This window comes from Physcomitrium patens, chromosome 3 (assembly GCF_059467195.1).
Source record: "Physcomitrium patens ecotype Gransden chromosome 3, ASM5946719v1, whole genome shotgun sequence".
Classification (NCBI taxonomy): Eukaryota; Viridiplantae; Streptophyta; class Bryopsida; order Funariales; family Funariaceae; genus Physcomitrium; species Physcomitrium patens.
The window spans coordinates 2,416,364-2,428,963 of record NC_143412.1 but is presented as its reverse complement, the minus strand read 5'-3'; the positions used below and the strand labels follow the sequence as shown (position 1 = coordinate 2,428,963).

Genomic DNA, 12,600 nt, shown 5'->3' with positions numbered 1-12,600 from the left:
TTCCGCCACCAACAACATCGTCAACACCATCACCATATTACAGCTAATTGACACCGTGACGATCTTTTGGTGACATCATTCATTAAAGGCCCAGTTGAAACCACCTCGGCAACTCTGGTTCGGTATGCTCCCAGTATTCCTACTGTCGCTGTGGCCCCGTGGAAAGGGCGGCGGATCGGGACGCGCAAGGATCATCGACCACGACGCCTCTCGTTCATACTGCGCATCCAAGCATGCTCTTTTTCCGCTGCCTCAGTGCCGTGTGCGCGTGTATGTAAGAGGCAGTGCCGATCTCTCCACAACCCGCACAGCTCTCACTTGATCGACCCCGACCCCGACCTCCGTCTAGACCAGCGGTCTTGTGTGCATCCCTCTAACTGGGGATTGACGATTCCTGGAGGGTTTGCAGGAGGCCAAAGCGCATCCAAATTGAATGAGATCCAAGTCCGACACAGCGAGCGAACCAAAATCAAGTTTCGAGTTTCAGCACCTCCGAGTTTGTGAAACTCTTCCGCGGGCGCCCTATTCCAAGATCGGCCCGCAACAACCTCAATCCTCAGGTGCTACAGATATTTCCACCAGCCACCAGCCCATCCATCAATCCATCCACCGACTGTAACCGGTACGATGGGGAAGTGGTCCTCGAAAGCCTTAGCGACGATCTTCGTTACCCTCGCCATTGCCATGAACTCAATCACCCCGGCAGTCGCTCACAGCGGGCTGAAGGTAGGGTTCTATCATCACAGCTGTCCGGAAGTCGAGACCATTGTCTACAATTCTATGGTTCAATCCTACAAGGCGAACCACACCGTTGCACCTGGAGTTCTCCGGATGGCGTTCCACGACTGCTTCGTGCGGGTAAGTGATCGCTTTGACTTGCAGCGCCCCAGCCGGCTAGAACGATTCGCAGAGCTTGTGGTAGGACGTACCTGGATCGCGAGTTTGGTTTGCCTGAGTTACCTTCCTCAAATGCTTCGCACTGTGACCAAATCGCCTCCTGACGTGAATCTTTGGTCTGCTTGGCTTCTTCAGGGTTGCGACGCTTCCGTTCTACTGGAAGGACCCAACACAGAGCGAACGGCTCTATTCAACCGGGGGCTCCATGGCTTTGAGGCGGTGGACGCCGCCAAGAGAGCTGTGGAGAGCGCTTGCCCAGGCATCGTCTCAGCCGCCGACATATTGCAGTTTGCCGCCCGCGACTCAGTTGTGCTGGTAAGCTACAGTCCTAAACTGCGAAGGTGGTAGTATCTGCGGATCAAGGTTGATGTTGGTTCCCGCCTTGACCCGATCCCACACCAGATGGATGATTCGGAAGCGCATCGCATTCCACGCTGCACAGGTTGATTGTCAGGATCTCGTTTCTGACCTGTGGATTGCTTGTCCAGGCTGGAGGTTACGGATGGCGTGTGCCTGCTGGCCGTCGAGACGGAAAGGTTTCCCTCGCGGAGGAGGCGACGCAAATGAACCTGCCCGCCCCGAACGCGACCGTGTCTCAACTCATACGTATGTTCGGGGCGAAGGGTTTGAGCGCCTCCGAAATGGTAGTCCTGTCAGGCGCCCACACGATCGGCAGAGCTCCGTGCGTTACGTTTGATGACCGCGTTCAGACAAGCCCGGTCGACCCAACTCTGGCTCCCAACTTCGCCGCGTCCTTGAAGAGGCAGTGCCCGTATCCAGGAATCGGATCCACTAGCGTGAACATGGATTCCACCACACGGAGGTTCGACAGCCAGTACTACAAGGACATCATCCGAGGGAGAGGCCTGCTGACCTCGGACCAGGGCCTACTGTACGACTCGCGTACCAAGCGGGATGTGCACGCCAACAAGGGTTCTGCATTCTACCGAAACTTTGCCCAGGCGATGGTGGCGATGAGCCGGATTGAGGTGTTGACAGGTCGTTCCGGCGAAATTCGCCGACAGGTTGGAGAGGTGAACAAGTACTAGAAAGGAAGTCCAGGCAACAAGATTGGCCAGCTGATACAGATCCTCAATGTATCATAGAGTAGAATAGAGCAGAGACAACGAGTTCGCGCACATGGTCAGCGTAAGCTGCCATGTATTCATTCTTTCCGATGCACAGCATTGGCAATTTTTCCCTCGCTTGTCCTGGCGGGAGGGATCAGCGTCGATCCCCGCGCGGAACAAATTTTTATCGCACAGCACTCTACACCGAATTAAACAACAAATTCCTCACTCTTTATTTCTAAATATGAATCTCACAAATGTACAAAGTCACACAAGTGAACAGCCTTCATTTCTTGTCTCTTTCATCATTATACTCAACAAATAGAAGTTATTCTTTCTCACTGGTAACTCACTAGGTACTAAACTCCAACTAAACGATAACTTCTCCATTGATATTATAATATGTAACAATACTCCCACTTCAATGGAGAAGTATCAAGTAGAAGAAAGAGTAAGGCACTCAGGCGCTTAAAGTTAGAGCTTTAGTGAAGATATTTGCAACATTTGCATTTGTTGAGATGTAATCAATTTGTAAGATTTGATTATTGACTTGCTCTCGGAGCATGTGGTATTTTACAACGTGTTTGGTATGCAAATGAAATTTTGGATTGAGTGCAAGTTGAATGGCACTTTGAGAATCAAAATAAAAAACTGTAGGTTGGTGTTGAGTGAACTCGAGATCTTATAAAATACGACATTACCAAATAATCTCTTTTGCAACCATGTAACAAGCAATGTATTTGGAATAGGTAGTACTATCTACCAAACAAGCTTGTTTCTTTATGGTGAATCCATCATAAAGAAATAAGACATAGCCACTTCTTGATTTTTGATCATCAAGGCAGTCAAGATAGTTAGAGAAGTTGTGCCCTCATATACCAGTTTGAAATCGAGGGTGGAACAAAGATATCAAAAAATTGTTTTATGGCATTGCAGTGAGCTTGTACATACTTGGACTTGAATCAGGCAATATTATTCACAGAATACGTTCTACCTAATTTAGTACCGATTGAGGCAAATTGCAGACTTCCGACAGCATTAACAAGTGGAAAAGAAATAGCAGGGTCAGTATCTGTAGAATCCGCAATTCGCAAATTTGAATTCAAATCTATAGGAGTGGAGATGTATGAAGAATTGGAGAAACCATAATCTCGTATAATTTTCTCGAGGTATGCACGTTGGTGTGGAAAAATTAATCCAGAGGATCTGTCGCGTCTAATTTGTAAACCAACATAAATTTTGAGGTCGTTAACTTTTGTTTCAAAAATATCATTCGTGGTTGTAAGTACTGAGTCCATGCGATGAGGGTCTTGACAATAACAGAGCCCATCATCGACGAACATGAGAATGATGAGCTTCGTATCAACATTGGAGTTAGCCAAAAATTTAGTAATTTTCTCATTCCACGCACGACTTGCTTGTTGTAACCCATACAGAGCTTTATTAAGATGATAGACCTTTGTCGGATGCTGTGGATCTTCAAAACCAGACACTTGTTTCATGTAAGTTTCTTTGTGTAACTGACCATGTAAAAAAGTTGTTCTAATATCAAATTGCCATGTGTATGTCTTCCCTTTCGGTTATTGTAAGAACGAGGCGGATAGAGTCAAATTTTAGAATAGGGGAGTAATTTTCGTAAAAGTTGATGCCGAATTTCTGTGAACCTTTGGCCACTAATCGTGCTTTGAAGCAATCTACAGTACCGTCCGGCTTGGTTTTTAATGCATAAACCCACTTACAATTTACTGCTTTGCGGCCAAAAGGAAGATTTGATAAAGTCCGTGTGTCATTTTGCAGTAAGTATTCACATTCTTCTTGGATAGCACACTTCCATTGTGATGTGTGAGGGGAAGCTAGTGCTTTGGAGTATGATTGTGAGATTGTTGAAGTTGATAACACAAAAGAATATGCGAAAGATGGTATAGCAGAGTATGAACTGAATTTGCAGATGAATACCTCCAGTTAATTTGCAAGTATCCAAATCAGTCACATGGTCTTCGTTGTCACTGTGAAGGCGCAGAAAATTGTTGTTTAGAATCCAACAATGTTAATTGTTCAGAAATTTGGTATTCAAAATTCAACAAAGTCAAGTGATCAGAGTTAACGTGTTCAAAATTTGATGATAATAATTATTCAGAGGAAGTTTGTAGATTAGTCGATGTAATCGTTGTATGTGGCTGTGAAGCAATTCTGGTAAGATTGTGTGCATGATCAAGATGTATATGAGCTGTTGAATCAATTGATAAATTATTAATAGAAAAACATCGAGTTTGGAGTATAGGCAAGGTATCGAGAAAATTTTCATATCTAGCAGTAGTCAAAGAAGAAAGTAATAATGGATGAGAAGATTCAGATAAATCTGAATGGATATTATGTAGAATAGAATTCTTTTGTACCGAAGAAGGTTATTGTGAGGTTGTGAAAGGAACTTCCGTCAAAACAATACTGGAAGATTCAGCAGCAGTAGATGTTGTGTTAGGAATATAATCATATTCAGCAAAAAGAACATCATGACTAATAATAACTTATTTTCTTTTTGGATCCCATATACAATAGCCCTTTGATTCATCAAAATAGCCAAGGAATAATCCAATTTGGCTTTTGGAATCAAAAATTTTGTGTACTTGATATGGAATATGTGTAAAAACTTTACAATCAGAAGGTTGCATGTGAGTAAGAGAAGGCTTTTTACTCATGTAAGCTTCAAAAGGTGTGATTGTAGGAAGAAGTTGAGAATAGGTTCTGTTTAATGTGTAAACAATATTATCAACTTCTTCAACCTTGAAAGCAAGATCTAGATGTAAAGGATAAATAGAACTTCAAATTGCTTCCATGATAGTGCAATCATCTCTCTCTGATGTTGCATTTTGTTCTGGAGTATACGGAATTGTAAGCTCATATTTAATGCCTTCTTCCTGTAAATAATCAATAAAAAATTTACTATAATATTTGCCTCTATTATCAATACATAATGTAAGAACCTTGTAACTTGTATCACAAAATAGAGTTTTGCATACTCTTTGAAAAAAAATAAGAGAATCTGATTTTTAAAGAATAAAAAATATAAAAAAATAACATAATGAATTTTCTTGAAATTCTCTTGAAATAAAATATAATATGATGAACCACCATGAAATGGCACACTCATGGGGCCACAAATATTATTATGAAGTATTTTGGATGAAGAAACTTGAGTTCTTGTAATATTACGTAGAAATAAAATCCTAAGAGATTTGCCAAATGTGCATCCAAGAGCAAATACTGAGAAGATCAAAATTTTTGAGTTTAATATCCGTAAAAAAACCATTTGTAGCCATCCGTTTTATTATGTCACAATGTAAATGTCTAAAAAGTGCCATCTATATAAATCTTATAATTTTTTTAATGATAAAAAACATTCACATGAGATTGTATATGAAATAATGGCCAGAGGAAGTAAAATAGTAAATCAAGTATATAAGAATCTTGACACATATAGTTGATCATAATAAGTTGATTGTCTTAAATTAGCTTGTATGTGTCATCTTTACAAAGAGTAATTTTTTTTTGTTTCAAGCCATCTTTGTAAGACTAAGCAAATTTTGTGTAAAAATTTGGAATATATAGAACCTATTGCAAAAGATGAACTTTGATTCAAGTAGATAATTGTACTAGAATTTTGATATCATGAATACTTGTTACATAATATGTATGTCCAAATGGCCATATAGAATGAATTAATAATGATTTATAATTTATGAATTATTATAATTGATTTGTCATATATTTTGTTGTCCTATTGTTGGCAATCTAGCCATTGATAATTCCACAAAAGTTGAAGGTGAAGCAGTATACGCTCAAGTTATATCACTAGAAAAATCAAGAAGAAATTCATTTTTGGATCATAAGAATGGTACTGGTTTAGATGAGAATATGAAAGATCTTGAAAAGTATTTGAAGAATATAGCTTGTCAACAAATTATTGATTTTTTTTTGGTTGATAAATTGTAGTTGGATTAATAAATTTGACAAAGGAGGCCTGAGTAGAAGAACTGGAATGCAGATTTGATGGCTAAGAATGTATTAGATTATGTGGACACTTTTGCCATCAATAGCCTAATAATCTGCAACTATTGTAATGTTTTTATCTCTTGATTTCAGCAAGTTCATAACTCCGTTGATTTTGTGGAAAACTTGGATAATAAATAGGTTGATCACCTTGTCGTATATACATGCAAGAAGAGATCAAAGAGTGCCGTAGAGTAGAAAATCTCAGAGCATACATACCTAGATTTGAATAAAAAATAATTGGATATACCTAGATTGAAGCCACAAGAAAAAATGCTTGTACTAGATGTTGATCTTCTATGATTTGTGCTTATTGTGAAAAATCTACCATTAGCATATAAAGCTTTGGTTTTAGAAATGGTCACTAATTGAATGCATTGTAAATTTTTTTTTTTTTTTTTTTTTTGTAAACAAAGCTTAAAATTAGCTAAAGTTTTTTTCTTGTAAGAAGTATTCTCTCAAGCAATACTAAATCTGTCAAAATCAGCAAGAAGGTTTATAGTAAGCTTAGAAGAAGTACTTCCTCAAGCAATAATAAATCTGTCAAAACGAACAAGAAGGTTTACATTAAGTATAAAAGAAGTACTCTCTCAAGCAGTACAAAGTCCATCAAAACCAGCAAGAAGGTTTGCAATAAGCTTAGAAGAAGTACTCTCTCAAGTAATACTAAATTTGTCAAAATCAGCAAGAAGGTTTGCAGTAGGCTTAGAATAAGTACTCTATTAAGTAGTAATAAATCTATCAAAACCAGCAAGAAGGTTTGTGGTAAGCTTAGAAGAAGTATTCTCTCAAGTAGTACTAAATCCGTTGTCGTACTTTAATTGCTTATAGTATATAAAAGTTAGTTAGAACATATGATATGTTCATAAGTTTTGGTGTATGTTAGAATGGTTAATAGATTAATGTAAAGAGAGTAGATATAAAAAAAAAAACTTTATTTTGAGTTTTATCTTTTTTGATTATAGCATTTAAAAAAATTATAAGACCTAAATGTTTAGTACGAAGCCTTGAGAGGAGATTAGAGCCTAAAGAAGAAAATCTTAACTAATAGGAGGCTTGGTTGGATGAAGGTAAGGAATGGAGATCTTCATTCCTATTGGTCAAAGGCCACGCCTAATGGACTTCAAGGAGGCTGTGTGAGGCCATATTAGGAATTAGGGTTTTTTTTTCGAAGCCATTCGAGCTTTGAAGGCTAGGATCAGCAAGTTTAGGATTTTGGGTATAAATTGGATGCAAATTTTGTGTAATTTGGAGTTTTTATGAAAGAGTTATTGGTGCTCAAAGTTAAGGTGTCAATTTCATATCTACTATCACTCTTTAAGGCATAACATACGTTTATAGAGAGAAACCAAAGATCAATGATTGATTTTGAAGAAAAAAAATTTTTGACTATACTTTTTACATAATATTTGATGAATTTGGAATTGGGATAAAGAAGTTATAGAGGGTTGAAATCAGTGCATCCAAATCAAAGGCAGTAAGTAAGTGATTTTGTTCATAGTAATGGTTGGAGCCATATCTTGAGTTTATGGATGAATTTTGAGCTAAAACCATTTGGAAAAGGTAGATTATTGTGTAAAGAAGCTATACATGCAAATTTTGTGGAATTTGAGTGCTTATTATGTGAGATATGAAGAAAATTGCATGCAGGTATATAAAAACTAGGATTTGAAGCTACTGTTAAGGTTTTGGTGATATCTTAAGATCTCCGATAAATTTGTAGTTGAAAATTGTTGTGATAGTTGTTAGAAGTATATCAGTAATTTATATAAAATTTGAGTGTGTTGGAACAGTCCAATTAAAACATATGAGTTGTTGAAGTTTAAAAATAATATCCCATAAGGATATATAAGGATTTAAAGTTTTTTTTTTTTTTTTTATCATATTTTGGATGTTTTTGAGAACTTAAGACTTATATATTTGGTATAATTGCTTCTAAAAATATTATATATATATATATATATATATATATATACACATACTTTGTCTTTTTTATCTCAAGAATTAATTGAATAATTAGCCAGGAGCCCAATGCTTTCTTGAGGCAAACTCTTTCTACTTCGACACCATCAAAATCAGTAAGAAGATTTGCAATAAGCTTAAAAGAAGTACTCTCTTAAGCAGTATTAAGTCCATAAAAATTAGCAAGAAGGTTTACGGTAAGCTTAGAAGAAGTACTCTCTGAAACAGTATTAAATCTATCAAAATCATCAACAAGGTTTGTGACAAGCTTAAAAGAAGTACTCTCTCAAGCAATATTAAGTCCATCAAAACCAGCAAGAAGGTTTGTAGTAAGCTTAGAAAAAGTATTCTCTCAAGCAATAATAAATCCATCAAAATCAGTAAGAAGGTTTGCAATAAGCTTAAAAGAAGTATTCTCTCAAGTAGTATTAAGTCCATCAAAACCAACAAGAAGGTTTGCGGTAAGCTTAGAAGAAGCACTCTCTCAAGCAGTACTAAATCCATTGTTGAAATAGAGAGAGTTTGCTTCAAGAAAGCACCGGGCTTTTGGCTACTCCTAAATGCTCAATTAAGTCTAAGATATAAAAGTACCAAGTTTATATATATGATATATTCTCTTTTAGGGTAATTACATCAATACATAAGTCCAAGTACCAAGAAAACACCCAAATGTATGATAAAGTATCTTAAAATCTTATATATCCTTATGAGAAATGTTTCTTGAACTTCAACAGCTCATATCTCATAATCGGACTGTCCAAACAATCTAAAATATTACATGAAGTACTAATATACTTTCAAAAACTATTACAAAAAAATTCAACTGTAAATTCATTACGGATCTTGAGATATCACGAAAATCCTAACAATAGCTTTAAACCCTAGCTTATATACATCTACATGCTAATTTCTTCATATCTCACAAAATAAGTATTCAAATACCATGAAACTTTGATTTATAGCTTTTTAACTTAATAACTCACACTTATAGAAATTTTGAGCTAAAAATTCGTCTAGAAACTCAAGATATGGCTCCAACCATTACTATCAACAAAATGACTCACTTACTACATTTGAATTACATGTGCTATTTCAATGCCCTATAACTCCTTTATCCAAACTTAGAATTCATCAAAAAGTATATATAAAGTGTAGTCAAAAAAGTTTTCTCTCCAATTGCAATTGCCGATCTTTCATTGCTTTCCGTATATACATGTTATACTTCAAAGAGTGACAATAGGTACAAATTTAACACCTTAACTTTAAACACCTATATCTCCTTCACAAAAACTTCAAATCACACAAATTCTTCACCCAAATTATTTCCAAAACCTTGAACCTATTGATCCTAGCGTCCAAAGCTCGAATGGCTTCAAAAGAGAAATCTTAATTCCTAATAAGGCCTAGAGCAACCTCCTTAAAGCCCATTGGACATGGCCTTCGACTAATAGGAATGAAGATTCTCATTCATTGCTTTCATCCAACCATGCCTTGCTTTCATCCCTTCCAATAAGCCTTCTACTAGTTAAAAATTTCTTCTTTACATTCTAATCTTCTCTCAAGGCTTTATATTAAACATTTAGGTCCTATAATTTTTTTAAATGATATAATTAAAATAGATAAAACTCAAAATAAAGTTTTTTATATCCAATTTTTTTAAATTAATCTATTAACCATTCTAACATACATCTAGATTTATTGAAAAATAATATATTTTAACTAATTTTTACATACCATAAGCTTTTACAATATGACACTGTCAAAATCAACAAGAACATTTGCGGTAAGCTTAATAGAAGTACTCTCTCAAGTAGTACTAAGTCTATCAAAACTAGCAAGAAGGTTTGCAGTATGCTTAGAGGTCATGAAATAATAAGAATAAAAAGTATATTTGTGCTTACGTAATTCACTAATAATGTATTTAAGTTGGATGATAAAATTAGACATTATTTGTCCATCTTCAAATTTAGCATCAAAAATTGATGATATAATTCATATATGTACTTGCTATTCTTATGCTCATTTTTTTCAAGAAATCAATCCCATATTTCTTATCTAATTGTGGAAGAAACTAAAGGAGTTAAAAGATTTTGTTCAATTGAGGAAGTAAGTAACATATAAGCATTATAATTGCATTCTCTCTACTTTTCATCATCAAAATTATATTCAATAATAATACCACCAATATACCAAATATAGCTTTTAGTATAAAAAATATTATGAAACTACCATTTTTATATATAAAACTCTATTTTTTTAAATTGCTATATTTTAATGAAATTTATCTCAATTGATATGGTCAAAAAAAATTTGAAAAAAATGAAGAAATTGTGGAAAATAGAAATAGAAAAATAGAATGTTATAAAAAAATCAAGAAAATCAAGAAAGTGTGTATTGTGAAATTTTATTGCTGAATCTAAACTATAAAATATTTTTTTGTTAATAGTATAATATAAATAGAAAATTTAAAGAGCTTATAAATATTATTTTGTGATAATACAAATATATGGTAAAAGATAAAAAAAAAATATATGGATTTTATTATAGAAGAGCCTAATAGAAAGTTATAGAAACGAAACAAAGATAAATGATAAAAAGACAATAAAAAATTTTAGATTTAATATTGCTTTTTTATAGAAGAAACTTCTACTCACTTTGTAGAACCATAAATAAGCCAAAACAAAGTAGATGAGATAATTAATTGATATAGGTATCTTAATAAGATAATTAAGGATAGGATTTAGTAAAATTTATCTTAAAATACTAAGAATTGATATCTAAAAAAGATTGGTTGTGAACGAGGATTAGAATTAGATCCCAAGGCATAAAACCATGCACCAAGGATAATTCTAGAATTCTTTGGTTGATTAAAGATTAGAAGTTAAAAAAAAACTTGTGAGAAGATTTTTGAGAGTTGATTTCATATAATTTGATGGTATATTGAGATTTTGAAGGCTTTTCAACATAAGAGATGTATTTAGTAGTTTTGGATTTTGAAAGATAAAAATAAAATTTACAAATTTAAAGATTTTATAGGTTTTATAGTATATTTATAAGTAAAAATTTATGAAATTTTTATTGTGCTTATTATAAATGTGTTTGAAATTTTTTATATAAGTTGAATAGTTTGATTGCAGGATTTAAGAGTTTTTATTAGATTAAGATTTTGAATACTTAAAATTTAGAATTAGTAAAGATTTTGGTAATCTTAAACAATCTACCAATTTAATTGAAGAAAAAATTAGTAGAGACTATTTGGATCCAAAAATCTATACACTAGTCAAGTTTTTAACAAATTAAATAGTTTAGCAAAGAGAAATTGCTGCTAAAAGTTCAATATTTAGATTGGAGATAGAAAGCAATCAATATTCAAGAGGTTTAGGAGCTATTTTATTCAATTGGTGAATTTTATTTTTAAAAAAGAATTTATGCATATTAATTACTTGTAGATTGAAGTGAATGAAATTTTAGATGAAATGAATGATTTAATTATTATTTATTGAGATTTTAAAATAGTGATAGAAATTAATTAAGATTCACTTCGGATTTTCTTGAGGTTATTTAGGATTTATTTAGGATTTTTTAGAATTTATAAAGAATTTTTTTAGTATTTAATTAAGATTTTGGTTAAAAATTAATTAGAATTTTATTAAAAAAATTTAGGATTTTTTAGGATTTATTAGAAAGTTTTTTTAGAATTTAATTAGAATTTTGGTGAAGATTTAATTAGGATTTATTTAGGATTTTTTAGAATTTCATTAGATTTTTTTTAGAATTATACTAAGGTTTAGTTAGGATTTATCTAGTATTTATTTAGGATTTGTTTAAGGTTTCTATTTTTTAATATTTCTTTAGGATTCTTTGTTATTTTTTTAATATTTTTATTTTTTATTTAAAGATTTTATTTTGATATTTCTTTATTTTTTTTTAAATTAATTTATGAATTTTTTATGTATCTTAAGTAATTTTTTAAAAATTTCTTTTGGATTGGATAAATTTTGATTAACTTTATTATGGATAAATTAGAATTTATTCAAAATTTTATTAGGCTTGGTATGATCTTATTGTTGTATTTTTTATTTACCTTCTATAACTGGGTACTTGATATATTCTTAAGTGAAAATGCATGTTAAATAATAATATTGTATACAAAATTTTGCAATGAAATAAGATTGCAAACTTAATTATGAAAATTAATTCTTGTGAATAATAAATTAAGTAAAAGAATAAAAGAAGTAATCATTCTTGAATAGCTTGTAAGCATTCAAGATCCATAATCTTTTATCTTATAATACTATACACCAAATGTAATAAGAAGTTATCTACTCTTTATTTCAAAAAATGAATCCTATAAATAAACAAAGTTATATACATATGAAAAATCTTCATTTTCTTGCTTCTTTTTCTATTATACTTAACAAAGAAAAATTCTTCTTTTTCACTAATAACTCACTAGTTGTTAAACAAATGGTTGGATTTTATTTTATTCTTTTAATCCAATCAATCATGATAAATTTATTTGGAGAAAAGTATATAGATTTTTTGTCCTTTATAGATGTAGATGATAGTAAGTGTTAAACAAATATTATTTTTTTAGTCGATTTCAAAGTCAGATGCATTATTT

At 33.0% G+C, this 12,600-nt stretch overlaps 1 protein-coding gene across 1 annotated transcript; it reads left to right on the top strand.

Annotated features, from left to right (window-relative positions):
* Positions 1–244: 244 nt before the first annotated feature.
* LOC112279707 (peroxidase 71) lies at positions 245–2,210 on the top strand. Its single transcript, XM_024514385.3, has 3 exons — positions 245–858; positions 1,033–1,212; positions 1,386–2,210. The coding sequence occupies exons 1-3, from the start codon at positions 628–630 to the stop codon at positions 1,944–1,946; spliced, it is 972 nt and encodes a 323-aa protein (XP_024370153.1). The 5' UTR covers positions 245–627; the 3' UTR covers positions 1,947–2,210.
* Positions 2,211–12,600: the final 10,390 nt, after the last annotated feature.

What these genes read in the sequence shown, in the direction of transcription:
- LOC112279707 (XM_024514385.3), top strand. Translation starts at nt 628, where the DNA reads ATGGGGAAGTGGTCCTCGAAAGCCTTAGCGACGATCTTCGTTACCCTC. An exon ending in TCCACGACTGCTTCGTGCGG is followed by an intron (nt 859 to 1,032) that starts GTAAGTGATCGC and finishes TGGCTTCTTCAG; the next exon opens with GGTTGCGACGCTTCCGTTCT. An exon ending in CCCGCGACTCAGTTGTGCTG is followed by an intron (nt 1,213 to 1,385) that starts GTAAGCTACAGT and finishes TTGCTTGTCCAG; the next exon opens with GCTGGAGGTTACGGATGGCG.